A 24929-nucleotide genomic window follows, 5' to 3' on the forward strand; every position below is an offset into this window, starting at 1 on the left:
GACAATAGAGTGCTGAGTACCAGGCAGTTAGAAAGTTCAGTAGGCTACTAATGACCATCAGCAGCATCAGAGCTTGGAGAAGCCTAATTACCGTGACTAAACGGTCACGTGAAATTTGACTGCCTTCATGACTCGTGTGGCAGTAATATGGTCACCCCAACAGTCCTATATAGTGCACTACTTTTGGTCAAGGCTCTATTCAAAACCAGTGCACTATAGGGAATAGGGTGCCATTTCAGACACAGGCAATGTCACCAGCATTATATACCTACTGGTGGAGTAAACCTTTTTAAAACAAATTGGCCTTTTGATAGAAGCGGCTTGTCATTTTGTCAAGTTCATGAACCCACCTGGAGGGAAGCAACTGTTGATCCCTGCTTCATCACAGGGTACTGAGCTTCATTGGTGATAAATCATCTCTCCAAACCAAAACAGATTGAGTTGGGATTGTGAGTTGTTGCCATGGGAACCCACAGCTGTGGAGCAACAAGAACACACATACACATTCTGCCTGGGTTAGACATCACATTGCTTGCTTAGCCACTACCACTTCCACCTGATACCTGGCTGGAACTCAGGACCTTTGTTAACACACGTGACCGCTTGACAACGTTCCAACAAATAATTTGACTAATAAAATTTGACTAATAAATAAATTAAACACTGGAGTGATAGATGTGCAGAAGATGAGTGTGCAGGTAGAGATACTGGGGTGCAAAGGAGTAAAATAAATAACAGTATGGGGGATGAGGTAGTTGGATGGGCTATTTAAAGATGGGCTATGTACATGTGCAGTGATCTGTGACCTGCACTGACAGCTGTGCTTAAAGTTAGTGAGGGAGATATGAGTCTCCAGCTTCAGTGATTTTTGCAGTTCGTTCCAGTCAATGGCACCAGAGTACTGGAAGGAAAGGCGGCCAAAGCAGAAATTGGCTTTGAGGGTGACCAGTGAGATATACCTGCTGGAGCGTGTGCTATGGGTGGGTGTTGCTATGGTGACCAGTGCACTGAGATAAGGCGGGGCTTTGCCTAGCAAAGACTTATAGATGACCTGGAGCCAGTGGGTTTGGCGACGAATATAAAGCAGGTCCAGCCAACGAGAGCATACAGGTCACAGTGGTGGGTACTATATTGGGCTTTGGTAACAAAACGGATGGCATTGTGATAGACTGCATACAATTTGCATAGTAGAGTGTTGGAGGCTATTTTGTAAATGACATCGCCGAAGTCAAGGATCGGTAGGATGGTCAGTTTTACGAGGGTATGTTTGGCAGCATGAGTGAAGGATGCTTTGTTGTGAAATAGGAAGCTGATTCTAGATTTCATTTTGGATTGGAGATGCTTAATGTGAGTCTGGAATGAGAGTTTACAGTCTAACCAGACACCTAGGTATTTATAGTTGTCCACATATTCTAAGTCAGAACCGTCCAGAGTAGTGATGCTGGATGGGCGGGCAGGTGCGGGCAGCGATCGGTTGAAGAGCATGCATTTAGTTTTACATTTAAGAGCAGTTGGAGGCCACGGATGGAGTGTTGTATGGCATTGAAGCTCGTCTGGAGGTTAGTTAACACAGTGTCCAAACAAGGGCCTGAAGTATACAGAATGGTGTCGTCTGCATAGAGGTGGATCAGAGAATCACCCGCAGCAAGAGCGACATCATTGATGTATACAGAAAAGAGAGTCGGCCCGAGAATTGAACCCTGTGGCACCCCCATGGAGACTGCCAGAGGTCCGGACAACAGGCCCTCCGATTTGACACACTGAACTCTGTCTGAGAAGTAGTTGGTGAACCAGGCGAGTCAGTCATTAGAGAAACCAAGGCTGTTGAGTCTGTCGATAAGAATGTGGTGATTGACAGAGTCGAAAGCCTTGGACAGGTCGATGAAAACAGCTGCACAGTGTTGTCTTTTATCGATGGCGGTTACGATATCGTTCAGGACCTTGAGCGTGGCTGAGGTGCACCCATGACCAGCTCGGAAACCAGACATTCCCTTGATAAATGCTGGAATTTGGACCAACTTTTGGTATTTTCTCTGGTGAAGTAAAAGTTGTCAAAAACATAAATAGTAAAGTACAGATACCCTCCAAAAAAACTTTAAAACTTATTTTTACACCGTTGCCAAAAGGTACCAATTGGATGCCTCCGTCCACGACATTTCAAGTTAGCTGTGGCGTGAGCTTACGTTATGTTCTTAACTCTGTTACATACCAGTGTGAGCTTACGTTATGTTCTTAACTCTGTTACATACCAGTGTGAGCTTACGTTATGTTCTTAACTCTGTTACATACCAGCGTGAGCTTACGTTATGTTCTTAACTCTGTTACATACCAGTGTGTGTGCTACAGTGAGCAGCAATAGTATTGGGACAATGACTATTTTTGGGGGGCTCTGTACTCCAACAATTTGGAGTTGAAATGATACAATGACTGAGGTTAAAGTTCAGACATTCTGTTCTTTATTTACAACCAAAGTGACTCCAATGACAATACATTATTTACCATTCATTTGTGTTGGGCACAAAATAATCTGAAAACACAACCAAAACAAACCGCAAATGCATCCAATTTTGTACAGTCAAAAGCTTGAAGTAATCATTGCGTGCTAGGAATATGGAGCCAAATACAAAACTTTCGACTAAATTAAGTAAATTTGTCCCAATACTTTCGGGCCCCTAAAATGGAGGACTATGTACAAAAAGTGCTGTAATTTCTAAACGGTTCACCCGATATGATTGAAAATACCCTCAAATTAAAGCGGACAGGCTGAACTTTAACCCCCTAGTCATTGTATCATTTCAAATCAAAGCACTGGAGTACAGAGCTGAAACCACAACAAATGGGTTACTGTCCCAATACTTTGGAGCTCAATGAATTATCAATGATTATCTTAATGACTGTCTTATCTGGTTAAGGGCTTTAGATAAGTATGTAGAGCTGTAGTTAGTGTTCTGGTGACGAGGATGGCAGGGAAAGAGAGCAGGATCTTCCAATCAAATCCAGGCTGTATCTCCTGACCTTGCCCTGGGGAGGTGTTTTTGTCTTGTCTAGGGTTTTTGTAATTCCATGGGGTTTTGGTATGTCTAGGTATATGTAGGTCTATGGTGGCCTGAATTGGTTCCCAATCAGAGACAGCTGTTTACCGTTGTCTCTGATTGGGGATCCTATTTAAGTTGCCATTTTCCATTTTTGTTATGTTGTCTATGTGTAGTTGCCTGTCAGCACTCGCGTTATATAGTGTCACGTTAGTTTGTTTAGTGTTCTTCGTTAATTAAAGAAGAATGTATGCTTATCACACTGCGCCTTGGTCTCATCATTAAGACGAACGTGACACAAGTAAAATAATAATAAACATCTTCCCACGGCCATGGCAGAGGGAGATCGGAGGGTGGGGGTGGGTGGTGGTGGATGGGTGTTGAATAAAGATTGTGTGCTCTCTCCTGACATCTATTGATCCGCCCTGCTTCTGACCCTCTCTTCCCCCCGTCAGCGAGAACCAAACCAAGCATGACAGCGGTAAGAGACCGGTCGTAAGGAGTAAAGTTTAAAAAACACCATTAGCTGACTGTATTGATAGAGTTCTGCTTGTTGCCATGACTTATTTGGAAGGCATGTAAGCAGGATTCTAGAACAGCTGGAACAGAATCACTGCCCAAATCTTTCATTTTGAGGAACACTGAATAATTCAGACATGCAGTATTGGCAGCTCCCATCTCCTACTTTCAGCCAAGTAGTATCAAAGAATCAGAGGGCAACAGAATGTATAATTGACATTACTTAGTAATGAAGAATCCTTTTTTTCGGTCCAGCGTCAGAGGTTCAAACGCTGTGTTGTAAAAAATGTGTTAGTTTATTTATGGGAAGCATGGCATTGGCAGACATCCAGGCTCCTCGTGCCGCTGCATAGAGATTTCAGGTTTCTGCATTATCTAAGACCCTGTCTGTGCCTGGTATTGAAACTATGTTTTTAGCTCTAATCACAAATAATTTGGACATGGCTTTTGCAGCCAGGAGGTGTTCAAAAGTGCCTCATGCACCTAATGGACTTTTTGCACACAATGTATATAGACTCTCTTTTTTTTTCCTACTGTGTTATTGACTTGTTAATTGTTTACTCCATGTGTAACTCTGTGTTGTCTGTTCACACTGCTATGCTTTATCTTGGCCAGGGTCACAGTTGTAACTGAGAACTTGTTCTCAACTAGCCTACCTGGTTAAATAAAGGTGTTCTCAACTAGCCTACCTGGTTAAATAAAGGTGTTCTCAACTGGCCTACCTGGTTAAATAAAGGTGTTCTCAACTGGCCTACCTGGTTAAATAAAGGTGAAATAAAAAATAAATATAAATAAAAACATTATAAAGTGGGCACATTCTCAAAACACAAAACTTCTAAAACACCAAATTATTAAAATTAAAACTAACATTACATTAAAAATCCACCTCTCTAAAAACAAGTCTCTCACCGTTGCCGCCTGCTATAGACCACCCTCTGCCCCCAGCTGTGCTCTGGACACCATATGTGAACTGATTGCCCCCCATCTATCTTCAGAGCTCGTGCTGCTAGGCGACCTAAACTGGAACATGCTTAACACCCCAGCCATCCTACAATCTAAACTTGATGCCCTCAATCTCACACAAATTATCAATGAACCTACCAGGTACCCCCCCAAAGCCTTAAACACGGGCACCCTCATAGATATCATCCTAACCAACTTCCCCTCTAAATACACCTCTGCTGTCTTTAACCAAGATCTCAGCGATCACTGCCTCATTGCCTGCATCCGTAATGGGTCAGCGGTCAAACGACCTCCACTCATCACTGTAAAACGCTCCCTGAAACACTTCAGCGAGCAGGCCTTTCTAATCGACCTGGCCGGGGTATCCTGGAAGGATATTGATCTCATCCCGTCAGTAGAGGATGCCTGGATATTTTTTTTAAATGCCTTCCTAACCATCTTAAATAAACATGCAAGAAATTTAGAACCAGGAACAGATATAGCCCTTGGTTCTCCCCAGACCTGACTGCCCTTAACCAACACAAAAACATCCTATGGCGTTCTGCATTAGCATCGAACAGCCCCCGTGATATGCAGCTGTTCAGGGAAGCTAGAAACCGTTATACACAGGCAGTTAGAAAAGGCTAGCTTTTTCAAGCAGAAATTTGCTTCCTGCAACACTAACTCAAAAAAGTTCTGGGACACTGTAAAGTCCATGGAGAATAAGAACACCTCCTCCCAGCTGCCCACTGCACTGAAGATAGGAAACACTGTCACCACTGATAAATCCACCATAATTGAGAATTTCAATAAGCATTTTTCTACGGCTGGCCATGCTTTCCACCTGGCTACTCCTACCCCGGTCAACAGCACTGCACCCCCAACAGCAACTCGCCCAAGCCTTCCCCATTTTTCCTTCTCCCAAATCGATTCAGCTGATGTTCTGAAAGAGCTGAAAAATCTGGACCCCTACAAATCAGCCGGGCTAGACAATCTGGACCCTTTCTTTCTAAAATTATCTGCCGAAATTGTTGCCACCCCTATTACTAGCCTGTTCAACCTCTCTTTCGTGTCGTCTGAGATTCCCAAAGATTGGAAAGCAGCTGCGGTCATCCCCCTCTTCAAAGGGGGGGACACTCTTGACCCAAACTGCTACAGACCTATATCTATCCTACCATGCCTTTCTAAGGTCTTCGAAAGCCAAGTCAACAAACAGATTACCGACCATTTCGAATCTCACCATACCTTCTCTGCTATGCAATCTGGTTTCAGAGCTGGTCATGGGTGCACCTCAGCCACGCTCAAGGTCCTAAACGACATCTTAACCGCCATCGATAAGAAACATTACTGTGCAGCCGTATTCATTGATCTGGCCAAGGCTTTCGACTCTGTCAATCACCACATCCTCATCGGCAGACTCGACAGCCTTGGTTTCTCAAATGATTGCCTCGCCTGGTTCACCAACTACTTCTCTGATAGAGTTCAGTGTGTCAAATCGGAGGGTCTGCTGTCCGGACCTCTGGCAGTCTCTATGGGGGTGCCACAGGGTTCAATTCTTGGACCGACTCTCTTCTCTGTATACATCAATGAGGTCGCTCTTGCTGCTGGTGAGTCTCTGATCCACCTCTACGCAGACGACACCATTCTGTATACTTCCGGCCCTTCTTTGGACACTGTGTTAACAACCCTCCAGGCAAGCTTCAATGCCATACAACTCTCCTTCCGTGGCCTCCAATTGCTCTTAAATACAAGTAAAACTAAATGCATGCTCTTCAACCGATCGCTACCTGCACCTATCCGCCTGACCAACATCACTACTCTGGACGGCTCTGACATAGAATACGTGGACAACTACAAATACTTAGGTGTCTGGTTAGACTGTAAACTCTCCTTCCAGACCCATATCAAACATCTCCAATCCAAAGTTAAATCTAGAATTGGCTTCCTATTTCGCAACAAAGCATCCTTCACTCATGCTGCCAAACATACCCTTGTAAAACTGACCATCCTACCAATCCTCGACTTTGGCGATGTCATTTACAAAATAGCCGCCAATACCCTACTCAACAAATTGGATGCAGTCTATCACAGTGCAATCCGTTTTGTCACCAAAGCCCCATATACTACCCACCATTGCGACCTGTACGCTCTCGTTGGCTGGCCCTCGCTTCATACTCATCGCCAAACCCACTGGCTCCATGTCATCTACAAGACCCTGCTAGGTAAAGTCCCCCCTTATCTCAGATCGCTGGTCACCATAGCATCTCCCACCTGTAGCACACGCTCCAACAGGTAAATCTCTCTAGTCACCCCCAAAACCAATTCTTTCTTTGGCCGCCTCTCCTTCCAGTTCTCTGCTGCCAATGACTGGAAAGAACTTCAAAAATCTCTGAAACTGGAAACACTTATCTCCCTCACTAGCTTTAAGCACCAACTGTCAGAGCATCTTACAGATTACTGCACCTGTACATAGCCCACCTATAATTTAGCCCAAACAACTACCTCTTTCCCAACTGTATTTAATTTATTTATTTTGCTCCTTTGCACCCCATTATTTTTATTTCTGCTTTGCACATTCTTCCATTGCAAAACTACCATTCCAGTGTTTTATTGTGCTATATTGTATTTACTTTGCCACCATGGCCTTTTTTGCCTTTACCTCCCTTCTCACCTCATTTGCTCACATTGTATATAGACTTGTTTATACTGTATTATTGACTGTATGTTTTTTTACTCCATGTGTAACTCTGTGTCGTTGTATCTGTCGAACTGCTTTGCTTTATCTTGGCCAGGTCGCAATTGTAAATGAGAACTTGTTCTCAACTTGCCTACCTGGTTAAATAAAGGTGGGTGAAATAAAATAAATAAAAACAGAAATCCGATTTGAAATATAACCACACTCAAGAAGCCAGTTGCAAAAGTTATTTTCAAATCATCTGTCACCACATAAAACCCGCAGAGCACCAGACCCACCAGGCTCTTGTTGAATCGATGGTGAAATATGTCCCTGTACTGACCCTTCACACGTGACCTTTTACCTCCTCATCTCCTTTGTTGTCAATCAGCTGGGGGACATTGTGGCGTAGTCCCTCGCCGCAGTACTTTTGTTGCCAGCTCTTTCCCCAGACAGCTGTGACATTGTAAAACGCCAACCACGGTCAGCAGGGCTAATTGGGTGGAGTGTAGAAGTTTAGCATCAGAAGACTGTGCTGACTGTGCTGCCGCCTCGCTGTCTGACTCCATTACATGCTGCTGTGTGGAGGAATCGACACCGGGCCTGGGGGGTTAGTTAACACAAACGTATCTCAGAATGATAATGCAAAAAAATACAAGATGTTTATGCAGCCCCTGTCTAATGCATTACATGAGCTGTATGCAGAACCTTGTCTGTAATTCTGTGGTGCGACACTGAACATGCCTGGTCAAAATAGAGATGAAATGGAAATAAGAAATGCCAATAATGATTTGGGTACACCGTACATTGAAGGGCGGTTTTGCACTTGAACTGAAATGGCATTTTCCAGACATGGTTTAATATAGTCTCAGACTTGCACTAGTCTGGATTATAAATTTGAATTCCAAGAGGCCAATTAGTTAGTCTAGAGCTAAGTGAAGGTTTTAAATTAAATCTGTCCAAAGGCGGGTTTAATTTCAGATCAATGGACGTTTGCCCCCAGGTTGACCTTGACAATGAGAGAAACTGGATTACCTGGACTATTTCAATGATGATCTCAGAGCACCACCGAGACCAGACAGAAGGACGGTTATAGACCGGAGCAACCCACCGAATCATTTTTGATGAAATCAAATTTCCTTGACCTTTTTTTTCCGTACAAAGAAAATGGAGCTGACGTAATTTGTTTGCTTTTGAGCCAAGGCTTTCGTCTGACTCTGTCTTAGGGGGAGGTCCCATCCCTTCTCCCCAACATTCTGATCACCTGACTCTGTCTTAGGGGGAAGTCCCATCCCTTCTTACCGACATGTACTGATCACCTGACTCTGTCTTAGGGGGAAGTCCCATCCCTTCTTCCCAACATTCTGATCACCTGACTCTGTCTTAGGGGGAAGTCCCATCCCTTCTTCCCAACATTCTGATCACCTGACTCTGTCTTAGGGGGAAGTCCCATCCCTTCTTACCGACATGTACTGATCACCTGACTCTGTCTTAGGGGGAAGTCCCATCCCTTCTTCCCAACATTCTGATCACCTGACTCTGTCTTAGGGGGAGGTCCCATCCCTTCTTCCCAACATTCTGATCACCTGACTCTGTCTTAGGGGGAAGTCCCATCCCTTCTCCCCAACATTCTGATCACCTGACTCTGTCTTAGGGGAAGGTCCCATCCCTTCTTCCCAACATTCTGATCACCTGACTCTGTCTTAGGAAGTCCCATCCCTTCTTACCGACATGTACTGATCACCTGACTGTGTCTTAGGGGGAAGTCCCATCCCTTCTTCCCAACATTCTGATCACCTGACTCTGTCTTAGGAGGAAGTCCCATCCCTTCTTACCGACATGTACTGATCACCTGACTCTGTCTTAGGGGGAAGTCCCATCCCTTCTTACCGACATGTACTGATCACCTGACTCTGTCTTAGGGGGAGGTCCCATCCCTTCTCCCCAACATTCTGATCACCTGACTCTGTCTTAGGGGGAAGTCCCATCCCTTCTTACCGACATGTACTGATCACCTGACTCTGTCTTAGGGGGAAGTCCCATCCCTTCTTACCGACATGTACTGATCACCTGACTCTGTCTTAGGGGGAGGTCCCATCCCTTCTCCCCAACATTCTGATCACCTGACTCTGTCTTAGGGGGAAGTCCCATCCCTTCTCCCCAACATTCTGATCACCTGACTCTGTCTTAGGGGGAGGTCCCTTCCCTTCTCCCCAACATTCTGATCACCTGACTCTGTCTTAGGGGAAGTCCCCCTTCTCCCCATCCCTTCTTCCCAACATTCTGATCACCTGACTCTGTCTTAGGGGGAAGTCCCATCCCTTCTCCCCAACATTCTGATCACCTGACTCTGTCTTAGGGGGAGGTCCCTTCCCTTCTCCCCAACATTCTGATCACCTGACTCTGTCTTAGGGGGAAGTCCCATCCCTTCTTCCCAACATTCTGATCACCTGACTCTGTCTTAGGGGAAGGTCCCATCCCTTCTCCCCAACATTCTGATCACCTGACTCTGTCTTAGGGGGAGGTCCCATCCCTTCTTCCCAACATTCTGATCACCTGACTGTCTTAGGGGGAAGTCCCATCCCTTCTTCCCGACATTCTGATCACCTGACTCTGTCTTAGGGGGAGGTCCCATCCCTTCTTCCCAACATTCTGATCACCTGACTGTCTTAGGGGGAGGTCCCATCCCTTCTCCCCAACATTCTGATCACCTGGAACCTTCCATCATGAAACAGGAGATGTGTTATTATTATTATTTGTTATTATTATTTATAATTTAACCAACCTGTATGCAGAATAGTCCACAAAGAGTTACAGTTCATTTAAGGAGATCAAATCAGTTGAACTGAAGTTTAGGCCCTAATCTGTGGATTCCACATGACTAGGAATACAGATATGCATCTGTTTAGTCACAGATATATTTTAAAAAGGTAGGGGCGTGGATCAGAAAACCAGTCAGTATCACCGTTTGCCTCATGCAGCGCGACACATCTCCTTCGCATAGAGTTGATCAGACTGTTGATTGTGGAATGTTGTCCCCACTCCTCTTCAATATCTGTTTGAAGTTGCTCGATATTGGCGATAACTAGAACACGCTGTTGTACACATCAATCCAGAACATCCCAAACATGCTCAATGGGTGACATGTCCGAGTATGCAGGCCATGGAAGAACTGAGTGATTGTTCAGCTTCCAGGAATTGTGTACAGATCCTTGCAACATGGAGCCATTCATTATCATGCTGAAACGTGAGGTGATAGAGAAGGATGAACCCGAATAACAACGGGCCTCAGGATCTCGTCACGGTATCTCTGTGCATTCAAATTGCCATCGATAAACTGCTGAAACCATCTGTAAAGAGCACACAGCGTGCCAGTGTCCATCGATGGTGAGCATTTGCCCACTAAAGTTTGTTGCGATGCCAAATATAACGACCCTCCCACTCTGTCTGCCATATTCTCTCTCTTTGCTCTTGTTTCCTTATTAGGATGCCGGTGGGCGGAGCCGGGAGGGTCGGCAGGGACATGGGAAACACCTGGGCCTGGGTGTGTCCCAGGATAAATAGACCTTTTCCACATTCATTGGGAGACTCTCTCCATGCAGACACAGACAGATTTGGGTTGTGGCATTTATGTGGCTATTTGGTTTGTTTGCGTTGGCACCTTTTCAACACCCCTAATTATCACATGTGTAGACGCGACCACTCACTTACACTACTGACTAAACACGCACCATTGTTAGTTGTACTTACTTTACTTCAGTTAATGTATATGTTTTGGTATTTTTTTATCTCCACGTTGTCTCCCTTTTTGTTACGGGCTTCGAGCCGGTTCGTGACACAAACTACAGTCAGGTGAAGACCCTGGTGGAGACGACAAGACTGTTTCTGACAGTTTGTGCAGAAATTCTTTGTTTGTGCAAACCCAGTTTCATTATTTTTCCCGCAGGTGAAGCCGGATGTGGAGGTTCTGGGCTGGCGTGGTTACGTGTGTTCTACAGTTGTGAGGCCAGTTGGATGTACTGACAAATACTCAAAAGAGTGACGTGAACTGTCAATTCTCTGGCAACAGCTCTGGTGGACATTCCTGCAGTCAGCATTCCAATTGCATGCTCCCTCAACTTGAGACGTGTGTTATTTGACAAAACTGCAAATTTTTAGTGGCCTTTTATTGTCCCCAGCACAAGGCACACCTGTGTAATGATCAGGCTGTTTAACCTCTTGCCTCTACTTGGGACGCTTGCGTCCCAACTAGAGCTCTGGAAATGCAAATGCGCTACGCTAAATGATAATAGTATTAGTTAAAACTCAAAAGTTCATTAAAATACACATGCAGGGTATCAAATTAAAGCTACACTCGTTGTGAATCCAGGCAACAAGTCAGATTTTTTAAATGCTTTTCGGCGACAGCATGAGAAGCTATTATCTGATAGCATGCACCAATACACTACAACACAAAAGCACAGCAGGGGACGTAAACAAAATAATTAGCATTTCGGCGTTACACAAACCGCACAATAAAATAGAAAACAGTCATTACCTTTCACCATCTTCTTTGTTGGCACTCCTAGATGTCCCATAAACACTATTGGGTCTTTATTTCGATTAAATCGGGCCATATAAAGCCAAGATATCGTTATATGTAGACTGTGTGATAAACGAAAAAAACAGCGATTTCACAACGTAACGTCATTTTTTAAAATTCAAAAAGTAGACGATAAACTTTCACAAAACACTTCGAAATACGTTTGTAATGCTACTTTAGGTATTAGTAAACGTTAATAAGCGATAAAAATCATCCATAGGCGATGTAAAAATCATTAGCTGTCGTCTTCGAAAAAATTTCACGAGAGAGCTCTTCCGGAATGATCTGGGCGGAGACCGGAGGTAAGTGGTGCCCCTGTTTCGGTTCAACCAAGAATCAAAGATGATTCAATTCACAAGACTCTAGACAACATGGGGATGCTGTGGGAGTTGAATGCTCGGTCTTATCTAATTCGGCTCACTGTTAACAATTGCTGGAAGTGGCGCAAGGATATTTATTTCCATTTTCTGTGATCAGGTTTTCCTGCGCTTTCCGATGTAACGCACGTTATGTAATAGCCACAGTCGTGATTTAACCAGTTTTAAAAACGTCCGAGGGTTTCCTATCCACACATTCTAACCATATGAACGTACTATATTCCTGGCATGAGTAGCAGGGCGCTGAAATGTTGCGCAATTTTTAACAAAATGTTCAAAAAAGTAGAGGGTAGGAGCAACTAGTTAATCAGCTACTTGATTTGCCACACCTGACAGGTGGATGGATTGTTGTGCACAAATGTTGTGCACAAAATTTGAGCGAATGGAAAATGTCTGGGATCTTTTCTTTTTTTTCGGCTCCTGAAACATGGGACCAAGATTTTTACATATTGCGTTTTTTATATTTTTGTTCAGTGTACGTCAAGTTCCTGATGCTGCCCAAGCCAACTACAAGGTAGAGTTCGATGACTATGGGAACGTCCCTGGAGTTACTGGCTGTACATACGGATGTCATAGTCCCATCAAGTGTCCCTCTACAGCAGATTGAAGGAGGACAACATACTAGAATCATACTTGGTGATGGTGGTTATAGGGCTTTCAACCAAGGACATGCTGCGTTGACTTCAAACAGCATGGCTTCACATTGACCTCAAACAGCATGGCTTCACATTGACCTCAAACAGCATGGCTTCACATTGACCTCAAACAGCATGGCTTCACATTGACCTCAAACAGCATGGCTTCACATTGACCTCAAACAGCATGGCTTCACATTGACCTCAAACAGCATGGCTTCACATTGACCTCAAACAGCATGGCTTCACATTGACCTCAAACAGCATGGCTTCACATTGACCTCAAACAGCATGGCTTCACATTGACCTCAAACAGCATGGCTTCACATTGACCTCAAACAGCATGGCTTCACATTGACCTCAAACAGCATGGCTTCACATTGACCTCAAACAGCATGGCTTCACATTGACCTCTAACAGCATGGCTTCACATTGATCTCTAACAGCATGGCTTCACATTGACCTCAAACAGCATGGCTTCACATTGACCTCAAACAGCATGGCTTCACATTGACCTCAAACAGCATGGCTTCACATTGACCTCAAACAGCATGGCTTCACATTGACCTCAAACTGCATGGCTTCACATTGACCTCAAACTGCATGGCTTCACATTGACCTCAAACAGCATGGCTTCACATTGACCTCAAACAGCATGGCTTCACATTGACCTCTAACAGCATGGCTTCACATTGACCTCAAACAGCATGGCTTCACATTGACCTCAAACTGCATGGCTTCACATTGACCTCAAACAGCATGGCTTCACATTGACCTCAAACAGCATGGCTTCACATTGACCTCAAACAGCATGGCTGCTGAGATAGACAATGACAAAATGGACTCTAGCCAGCAGAGATGCAGTACTTCCCACAACAGATGGTTCAAGTGATTGAAGCAATGAATAGCCATGGATTGGTAGCAAGGTTTTTAATTGACAAATGGAAATATGGGGACCCCCGGACTGGTGCTAGTTTGAGAAGCACATTGGTACTACTGCTGCTGCTTCTTCACATTTCTCTCCTCCTTCATAGCCAACTTAACATGAAGAACATTGGTACTGCTTTTTCATTTGAGTTGAATGCATTACAAAATGGTGGTCCAGGCATTCATTTTCTTGTTTTCTTTTGAGGAATCATGCTGTTTGTTCTATTTATTTAACCTTTATTTAACCTTTTATTTAACTAGGCAAGTCAGTTAAGAACAGATTCTTATTTACAATGATGGCCTACCAAAAGGCCTCCTGCGGGGATAGGGACTGGTATTCACTTAAAATCAATATATATATATATATAAATAAAGAACAGACAAGAGAGTCAATAACACTACATAAAGAGTGACCTAAGACCACAACACAGCATGGTAGCAACACAACATGATAGCAGCGCAAAACATGGTACAAACATTATTGGGCACAGACAACAGCACAAAGGGCAAGAAGGTAGAGACAACAATACATCACGCAAAGCAGCCACAACTGTCAGTAAGAGTGTCCATGATTGGGTCTTTGAATGAAGAGATTGAGAAAAAACTGTCCAGTTTGAGTGTTTGTTGCAGCTTGTTCCAGTCTCTAGCTGCAGCGAACTTGAAAAGAAAAGCGACCCAGGGATGTGTGTGCTTTGGGGACCTTTAACAGAATGTGACTGGCAGAATGGGTGTTGTATGTGGAGGATAAGGGCTGCAGTAGATGTCTCAGATAGGACGTGAGTGAGGCTTAACCTTCCTGGCGCAGGCGTTCCGCTAGCGACCCATCTCGACAACATCCGGTAAAATTGCAGAGCGCCAAATTCAAAATACAGAAATAGTGGTAATAAACATTCATAAAAATACAAGTATTATACATCGGCTTAAAGATGAACTTCTTGTTAATCTAGCTGCTTTGTCAGATTTCAAAAAGGCCTTATGGCGAAAGCATACCATGCGATTATCTGAGGACAGCGTCCCGCATACAAAAGCATGAAAAACATTTTCCAACCAAACAGATGCATCACAAAAGTCAGAAATAGCGATAAAATAAATTGCTTACCTTTGAAGATCTTCATCTCTTTGCAATCCCAAAGGTCTCAGTTACACAATGAATGGTCGTTTTGTTCGATAAAGTTCTTCTTTATTTCCCAAAAATGTCTGTTTATTTGGCGCGTTTGATTCAGAAGTACACCGGTTCTAACTCGCCCAACATCCCTACAAAGGATCTAATAAATGACCTGTAAACTTGGACCAAACATTTCAAACAAGGTTTCTAATCCAACCTCAGGTTCCCTAAAATGTAAATAATCGATACAATTTAAGACGGAATAAACTGTTTCCAATACCGGAGGAAAACAACAAGGAGCTCTCATTCACACGCAGCAAAAGACTAGAGTCCACCTGAGTGACACTTAGAAAGAATACGACTACTTCTTCGTTTAAAAAAAAAAATGGAACAATTTCAAAAGACTGTTGACATCTAGTGGAAGCCATAGGAACTGCAATCTGGGTCCTAATAATTCAGCTTCCCCATAGAAAAACATTGGAAAATTCAATGACCTCAAAAAAATGTAATGGATGGATTTTCCTCGGGGTTTCGCCTGCCAAATCAGTTCTGTTATATTCACAGACATTATTTTAACAGTTTTAGAAAATTTTGAGTTTTCTATCCAATACTAGCATGCATATGCATATCCTAGCTTCTGGGCCTGAGTAACAGGCAGTTTACTTTGGGCACCTCAGTCATCCAAATTTCTGAATACTGCCCCCTAGCCTTAAGAAGTTTTAAGAGAGTTTTATAAATTAACATCCACCAGTGTGTCTTGCGCCGGATATACATAGATGACCATTTTACAGAGGAGTAAAGAGTGCAGTGATGTGTCCTTTAAGGAGTATTGGTAGCAAATCTGATGGCCAAATGGTAAAGAACATCAGGCCCGTTGAGAGCACCCTTACCTGCCAATCTATAAATGATGTCTCCGTAATCTAGTAGGGTCCTTACCTGCCAATCTATAAATGATGTCTCCGTAATCTAGCATGGGTAGGATGGTCATCTAAATCAAGGTTATTTTGGCAGCTGCGGTGAAAGAGGAGTGATTTTGATAGAGGAAACCAAGTCTAGATTTAATTTAACCTGCAGCTCTGATATGTGCTGAGAGAAGGACAGTATACCGTCTAGCCATACTCCCAAGTAATTGTATGAGGTGACTCAAGCTCTAAATCCACAGGGGTAGTAATCGTGACTGTGTGAAGTGGGGCATTATTCTTACCAAACCACATTACCTTTTGTTTTGGAGGTGTTCAGAACGAGGTTAAGGGCAGAGAAAGCTTTTTGGACACAAAGAAAGCTTTGTTGTAGAGCATTTAACACAACATCCGTGGAGGAGCCAGCAGGGTATGACTGTATCATCTGCATATACTGAACAGTTGAAGATGGAAGCTTATATACACCAGAGCCAAATACATTTAATCTAGTTCTTCACAATTCCTGACATTTAATCCTAGTAAAAATTAATCGTCTTAGGTCAGTTAGGATCACCACTTTATTTTAAGAATGTGAAATGTCAGAATAATAGTAGAGAGAATGATTTCCTTCTTTCATCACATTCCCAGTGGGTCAGACTTTTACATACAGTCAATTAGTATTTGGTAGCATTGTCTTTAAATTGTTTAACTTGGGTCAATCGTTTTGGGTAGCCTTCCACAAGTTGGGTGAATTTTGGCACATTCCTCCTGACAGAGCTGGTGTAACTGAGTCAGGTTTTTAGGCCTCCCTGCTCGCACATGCTTTTTCAGTTCTGATCACACATTTTCTATGGGATTGAGGTTTGGGCTTTGTGATGGCCACTCCAATACATTGACTTTGTTGTCCTTAAGCCATTTTGCCACAACTTTGGAAGTATGCTTGGGGTCATTGTCCATTTGGAAGACCCATTTGCGACCAAGCTTTAACTTCCTGACTAATGTCTGGAGATGTTGCTTCAATATATCCGCATAATTGTCCTACCTCGTGATGCCATCTATTTTGTGAAGTGCACCAGCCCCTCCTGAGGCAAGGCAAAACCCACAACATGATGCTGCCACCCCCGTGCTTCACGGTTGGGATGGTGTTCTTCAGCTTGCAAGCATCCCCCTTTTTCCTCCAAACATAACGATGATCATTATGGCCAAACAGTTCTATTTTTGTTTTATCAGACCAGAGGACATTTCTCCAAAAAGTACGATCTTTGTCCCCATGTGCAGTTGCAAACCGTAGTCTGGCTTTTTTATGGCGGTTTTGGAGCAGTTGCTCCTTCCTTGCTCAGTGGCCTTTCAAGTAATGTTGATATCGGACTCGTTTTACTGTGGATATAGATACATTTGTACCTTTTTCCTCCAGCATCTTCACAAGGTCCTTTGCTGTTGTTCTGGGATTGATTTGCACTTTTCAAACCAAAGTACGTTCAAATCAATATTTTTATTTGTCACATACACATGGTTAGCAGAAGTTAATGCGAGTGTAGCGAAATGCTTGTGCTTCTAGTTCCGACAATGCAGTAATAACCAAAGAGTAATCTACCCTAACAATTCCACAACTACTACCTTATACACACAAGTGTAAAGGGATAAAGAACATGTACATAAAGATATATGAATGAGTGATGGTACAGAACGGCATAGGCAAGATGCAGTAGATGGTATAGAGTACAGTACATACATATGAGATGAGTAATGTAGGGTATGTAAACAAAGTGGCATAGTTTAAAGTGGCTAGTGATACATGTATTACATAAAGATGGCAAGATGCAGTAGATGATATAGAGTACAGTATATACAGTGAGGCAAAAAAGTATTTAGTCAGCCACCAATTGTGCAAGTTCTCCCACTTAAAATGATGAGAGAGGCCTGTAATTTTCATCATAGGGACACTTCAACTATGACAGACAAAATGAGGAAAAAAAATCCAGAAAATCACATTGTAGGATTTTTTATTTATTTATTTGCAAATTATGGTGGAAAATAAGTATGTACATATACATATGAGATGAGTAATGTAGGGTATGTAAACATTATATTAAGTGGCATTGTTTAACCTCTTACCTCTACCTGGGACGCTTGCGTCCCAACTAGAGCTCTGGAAATGCAAATGCGCTACGCTAAATGCTAATAGTATTAGTTAAAACTCAAAAGTTCATTAAAATACACACGCAGGGTATCAAATTAAAGCTACACTCGTTGTGAATCCAGGCAACAAGTCAGATTTTTAAAATGCTTTTCGGCGACAGCATGAGAAGCTATTATCTGATAGCATGCACCAATACACTACAACAGAAAAGCACAGCAGGGGACGTAAACAAAATAATTAGCATTTCGGCGTTACACAAACCGCACAATAAAATAGAAAACAGTCATTACCTTTCACCATCTTCTTTGTTGGCACTCCTAGATGTCCCATAAACACTATTGGGTCTTTATTTCGATTAAATCGGGCCATATAAAGCCAAGATATCGTTATATGTAGACTGTGTGATAAACGAAAAAAACAGCGATTTCACAACGTAACGTCATTTTTTAAAATTCAAAAAGTAGACGATAAACTTTCACAAAACACTTCGAAATACGTTTGTAATGCTACTTTAGGTATTAGTAAACGTTAATAAGCGATAAAAATCATCCGTAGGCGATGTACATATCATTAGCTGTCGTCTTGGAAAAAATTTCAGGAGAGAGCTCTTCCGGAATGATCTGGGCGGAGACTGGAGGTACGTCGTGCCCCTCTTTCGGTTCAACCAAGAATCAAAGAGGATTAAATTCACAAGATACTCGACAACATGGGGATGCTGTGGGAGTTGAATGCTCGGTCTTATCTAATTCGGCTCACTGTTAACAATTGCGGTAGTGGTGCAAGGATATTTATTTCCATTTTCTGTGATCAGGTTTTCCTGCGCTTTCCGATGTAACGCACGTTATGTAATAGCCACAGTCGTGATTTAACCAGTTTTAAAAACGTCCGAGGGTTTCCTATACACACATTCTAACCATATGAACGTACTATATTCCTGGCATGAGTAGCAGGGCGCTGAAATGTTGCGCGATTTTTAACAAAATGTTCAAAAAAGTAGAGGGTCGACTGAAGAGGTTAAAGTGGCTAGTGATACATTTTTACATACATTCCCATCAATTCCCATTATTAAAGTGGCTTTAAAGTGGCTGAAGTTGAGTCAGTATGTTGGCAGCAGCCACTCAATGTTAGTGGTGGCTGTTTAACAGTCTGATGGCCTTGAGATAGAAGCTGTTTTTCAGTCTCTCGGTCCCAGCTTTGATGCACCTGTACTGACCTCGCCTTCTGGATGATAGCGGGGTGAACAGGCAGTGGCTCGGGTGGTTGTTGTCCTTGATGATCTTTATGCCCTTCCTGTGACATCGGGTGGTGTAGGTGTCCTGGAGGGCAGGTAGTTTGCCCCCGGTGATGCGTTGTGCAGACCTCACTACCCTCTGGAGAGCCTTACGGTTGTGGGCGGAGCAGTTGCCGTACCAGGCTGTGATACAGCCCGACAGGATGCTCTCGATTGTGCATCTGTAGAAGTTTGTGAGTGCTTTTGGTGACAAGCCGAATTTCTTCAGCCTCCTGAGGTTAGTCAACAAAGCAAGCAGTTGTCAAATAGCAAAATGCACAAGGGAAAAAATATATACATAATGTCCTGGGGCTAGCCATTGTAAGTTCAGAGTCACTTGCCCCAACAGTGCGTGTGTGTGCTGGAGGCGAGCAAAAGCACAGGAGAGGGGTACTTGTACCAGACTGGGAGAAGGGCTAGGGCAGACGGTGAACAGATCGCCAGGTGGAATCCAAGCAGCAGGAGAAGGTGTCACACCCACTTGGGAGAAGCTTTTATTTCTGGAGGCAGATTTCTTGTAGGAAATGCCAATGGATGGTCTTTGAACAGCAAGATGGGACTTCAAAGACTCTTGCCACTTGTTGGGCCCAAAGGCCTCGACACTTCACACCTCCGTTCTAATTGGAATTGTATCTGGTCTGTCCTAGCAAGCCTGGCAGACTTAAGCATTCAGTCCCCATAAAGTACTTTATTATTTATCAAAATGTTTCGATGCTTCGGCACAATTCTCTTTTAGGATTTTTATTTTTTTTCAAAGCCACTGACATTTTTTAACGTTTTTATTTTTGGTTTAGGTGATTTCCTCCAATTCCACACAATGCTATGTATTAGTTTCCCATCCCTGGTTTCTGAAGCATCCTCAGGTCTGCACTAAGTGCACATTGTTATCTAGTTAGGCTTCACAAAGATTAACTGGTTAGTCCTTACATACCTTAGTCTGGGACTCCCTAGTCTAGAACCAATTCATCTAAATAATGAAGTTAAGCAATTTTTAATTCTGTAGAATTTAAACTCTGTCCGGGAAACCCAAGGTACTGAAAGCGTTCCACAGGGATGCTGGCCCATGTTGACTCTAATGCTTTCCACAGTTTTGTCAAGTTGACTGGATGTGCTTTGGGTGGTGGACCATTCTTGATACACACGGGAAACTGTTGAGCGTAAAAAACCCAGCAGCATTGCAATTCTTGACACACATACAAAGGTACTTATATATTTCGTCTTGCCCATTCACCATTTGAATGGTACACATAAACAATGCATGTCTCAAAGCTTACAAATCTTTCTTTAACCTGTCTCCTCCCCGTCATATACACTGATTTTGAATTGGATTCAACAGGTGACATCAATAAGGGATCATAGCTTTCACCTGGTCAGTCTGTCATGGAAAGACCAGGTGTTCTTAATGTTTGGTCCACTCAGTGTATATAACTCACTCCACTCTGTTTCTAGATGTGACTAGACAAAGTGTTTTTTACCAAGATTGCGGTCTCATTTCAGATGCCGCTCGTACGAGGACTGCTGTGGGACCCGATGCTGTGTCCGAGCCCTCTCCATCCAGCGGCTATGGTACTTCTGGTGAGTCCATCTTAACTCTGACTATAAATGGACTGGACAAGAGGTTTTTTTGTTGTTGATTTTTTTCAGTGTTATTTGTTTGGTCCAATTAAAAAGCATGCATGACATTAGTTGAATTGTAAGGCTTTCTCATTGCAATGTTCCAATGCTGTTATTGGGAAAATAAATCCCATGCCCAGGTCATTGACAAGTCACCTCTCTGACTGGCAACCGTTCCTCAATCTGGTGGTGAACAAATCATTGATACAAATAAGGCACACGCCATGACTGCTCTCCTGGTGGTACGAGCTCAGCTGAAAATGGGGCGACGTTTGGTGCCGCTTTACTTACTGTCGATTCATACAAGACCGACTGCAACGTTTCCATGGGAGAAGACAGTATTTGCACCTGCAAGTTGCTGGGGGAAAAATACTACCCAACTTCAAGACATCAAAGCACATCATCCCAATATACACTGTGTACAAAACATTAGGAACACCTTCCTAATATTGAGTTGTACTCCCTTTTGACCTCAGAACAGCCTCAATTTGTCGTATTCCACAGGGATGCTGACTTGTTGACTCCAACGCTTCCCACAGTTGTGTCAAGTTGGCTGGATGTCCTTTGGACCATTCCTGATACACACAGGGAACCTGAGTGTGAAAAACCCAGCAGCGTGGTAGACACACACAAACCGGTGCGTCTGGCACCTACTACCGCACCCCATTCAAAGATACTGCAATATTTTGTCTTGCCCATACACCCTCTTTAATGGCACACATACACAACCCATGTCTCAATTGTCTCTTGGTTTAACAATTTAATCTCCACTGATTTGAAGTGGATTTAACAAGTAACATCAATAAGGGAACATAGCTTTCTCCTGTATATGATTAGGACTGGCTGTGTGGTATCACTCTCCTCGGTGAACAACATGATTAGGACTGGCTGTGTGGTATCAGTCAACATGATTAGGACTGGCTGTGTGGTATCAGTCAACATGATTAGGACTGGCTGTGTGGTATCAGTCAACATGATTAGGACTGACTGTGTGGTATCAGTCAACATGATTAGGACTGACTGTGTGGTATCAGTCAACATGATTAGGACTGACTGTGTGGTATCAGTCAACATGATTAGGACTGACTGTGTGGTATCAGTCAACATGATTAGGACTGGCTGTGTGGTATCAGTCAACATGATTAGGACTGGCTGTGTGGTATCACTCTCCTCGGTCAACAACATGATTAGGACTGGCTGTGTGGTATCAGTCAACATGATTAGGACTGGCTGTGTGGTATCAGTCAACATGATTAGGACTGGCTGTGTGGTATCACTCTCCTCAGTCAACATGATTAGGACTGGCTGTGTGGTATCAGTCAACATGATTAGGACTGGCTGTGTGGTATCACTCTCCTCAGTCAACATGATTAGGACTGGCTGTGTGGGGTATCAGTCAACATGATTAGGACTGGCTGTGTGGTATCAGTCAACATGATTAGGACTGGATGTTTGGCATCAGTCAACATGATTAGGACTGGCTGTGTGGTATCACTCTCCTCAGTCAACATGATTAGGACTGGCTGTGTGGTATCAGTCAACATGATTAGGACTGGCTGTGTGGTATCACTCTCCTCAGTCAACATGATTACGACTGGCTGTGTGGTATCAGTCAACATGATTAGGACTGGCTGTGTGGTATCAGTCAACATGATTAGGACTGGCTGTGTGGTATCAGTCAACATGATTAGGACTGGCTGTGTGGTATCAGTCAACATGATTAGGACTGGCTGTGTGGTATCAGTCAACAACATGATTAGGACTGGCTGTGTGGTATCAGTCAACATGTGTTCTCATGACATTTTGATTTGGGAAGTGTTAATGTTTTTTCTTGGAAACTATGTAATATAACAAAATACCTGCATCACTAGTCCAGTGCAGTCCGTGGAACGGATCGTTTTAGTCAGATATATACTACAGTTCAAAAGTTTGAGGTCACTTAGAAATTAAAAGCTTTTTTTTTTCCATTAAAATTGATCAGAAATACAGTGTAGACATTGTTAATGTTGTAAATGACTATTGCAGCTGGGAACGGCTGATTTTTATTTTATTTTTATGGAATATCTACATAGGCGTACAGAGGCCCATTATCAGCAACCATCACTCCTGTGTTCCAATGGCACGTTGTGTTAGCTAATCCAAGTTCATAATTTTAAAAGGCTAATTGCTCATTAGAAAACCCTTTTGCAATTATGTTAGCACAGCTGAAAACTGTTCTGATTAAATAAGCAATAAACCTGACCTTCTTTAGACTAGTTGAGTATCTGGAGCATCAGCATTTGTGGGCTCGATTACAGGCTCAAAATGGCCAGAAACAAAGAACTTTCTTCTGAAACTCGTCAGTCTATTCTTGTTCTGAGAAATGAAGGCTATTCCATGCGAGAAATTGCCAAGAAACTGAAGATCTCGTATAGCGCTGTGTACTACTCCCTGCACAGAACAGCGCAAACGGTCTCTCACCAGAATAGAAAGAGGAGTGGGAGGCCCCGGTGCACAACTGAGCAAGAGGACAAGTACATCAGGGCGGCAGCGTAGCCTAGTGCTTAGAGCGTTGGACTAGTAACCGAATGGTTGCAAGATCGAATCCCCAAGCCGACAAGGTACAAATCTGTCGTTCTGCCCCTGAACAAGGCAGTTAACCCACTGTTCCTAGGCCGTCATTGAAAATAAGAATTTGTTCTTAACTGACTTAACTGACTTGCCTAGTTAAATAAAGGTAAAATTAAAAAAAATGAGTGTCTAGTTTGAGAAACAGATGCCTCACAAGTCCTCAACTGGCAGCTTCATTAAATAGTTCCCGCAAAACACCCGTCTCATTGTCAACAGTGGAGAGGCGACTTGGGTTGTTGGCCTTCTAGGCAGAGTTGCAAAGAAAAAGCCATATCTCAGACTGGCCAATAAAAATAAAAGATTAGGATGGGCAAGATAACAGAGGAAGATTGGGAAAGTGTTATGGACAGACAAACATTCGTGAGATGCAGAAAAAATGAAAAGATGCTGGAGGAGTGCTTGACGCCATCTGTCTAGCATGGTGGAGTGAGAGTCTAGTCATGATTGAGGGAAAGATTAACAGAACAAAGTACAGATATCCTTGATGAAAACCTGCTCAGGACCACAGACTGGGGGCGAAGGTTCGTCTTCCAACAGGACAACGCAGGAGTGGCTTCGTAGTAAGTCTCTGAATGTCCTTGAGTGGCCCAGCCAGAGCCCGGACTTGAACCCAGTCTAACAGCTCCAGAGAGACCTGAAAATAGCTGTGCAGCGACGCTTCCCATCCAACCTGACAGAGCTTGAGAGGATCTGCAGAGAAGAATGGGAGAAACTCCCCAAATACAGGTGTGTCAAGCTTGTAGTGTTATACCCAATAAGACTCAAGGCTGTAATCAACCAAGTACTGTGTAAAGGGTCTGAATACTTATGTAAATATGATATTTGAAGTTTGTAATTTAATTTTTTTTTAAATTAAATAAGTTTGCTAAAATGTCAAAATGTTGCTTTTGTTCTGTCATTATGGGGTTTTGTGTGTAGATTGATGTCGGGGGGGGGGACATTTTAGAATAAGGCTGTAACTTAACAAAATGTGGAAAAAGTCAAGGGGTCTGAATGCTTTCCGAATGCACTGTAAAGTATGAAAAAGCCTTTTTTAAATTTTTATTATTATACTTTTATTGTGTACTAGATCATATGGGTTGAAAAGTATATTTTTTCTCATAAATAAAGAATTCCATGTGAAAGCCAAAGGTCATAGCTTTCTGGAGGTTGGAAACACTACTACTACATTAATAAAATATTCCCGTCTTACTACAATGACCAAAGCCATAGCAAAACAGTGCAAAATGGCTGCCAGTTTAACTTTATACTTCAATGCATGTCCCACTTTGACTGCTCTCTTTCTCTCCTCCCTCTTTCTCCAGGTTGATGCTGATGATGGGGGTGCTATTCTGCTGCGGAGCGGGCTTCTTCTTCCGCAGGTGCATACACCCCTCGCCCCTCAGCGACGAGCATGCCTTCAACGTCTCCTTCACCAGGCAGCCAGTGTCCACGCCAGGTCAGTGGGATTATACGGCATAGACCAGCGTTCCCAGGAAGTGGATTCTCAATTCTTTTAACCACGTTAGCGATATAGACATTGCTGAAGGATACCAAATCACAGGTTATTTTGATTCAAAGTGCCAATTTACCCCACTGTGTTATCAGCAGTGACAGCTTTACT

At 43.2% G+C, this 24929-nt stretch overlaps 1 protein-coding gene across 1 annotated transcript in view; it reads left to right on the top strand.

Moving 5' to 3' along the window:
* LOC115120810 (WW domain binding protein VOPP1-like) overlaps positions 1 to 24929 on the top strand; it is a 65444-nt gene that overhangs the window by 35630 nt on the left and 4885 nt on the right. The window contains exons 3-4 of the mRNA XM_029649789.2: positions 20600 to 20677; positions 24631 to 24764. Coding sequence (XP_029505649.1) covers positions 20600 to 20677; positions 24631 to 24764 — 212 coding nt within the window. The remainder of the gene's footprint in view (positions 1 to 20599; positions 20678 to 24630; positions 24765 to 24929) is intronic.

The sequence above is a fragment of the Oncorhynchus nerka genome, linkage group LG22 (assembly GCF_034236695.1).
Source record: "Oncorhynchus nerka isolate Pitt River linkage group LG22, Oner_Uvic_2.0, whole genome shotgun sequence".
NCBI lineage: Eukaryota > Metazoa > Chordata > Actinopteri > Salmoniformes > Salmonidae > Oncorhynchus > Oncorhynchus nerka.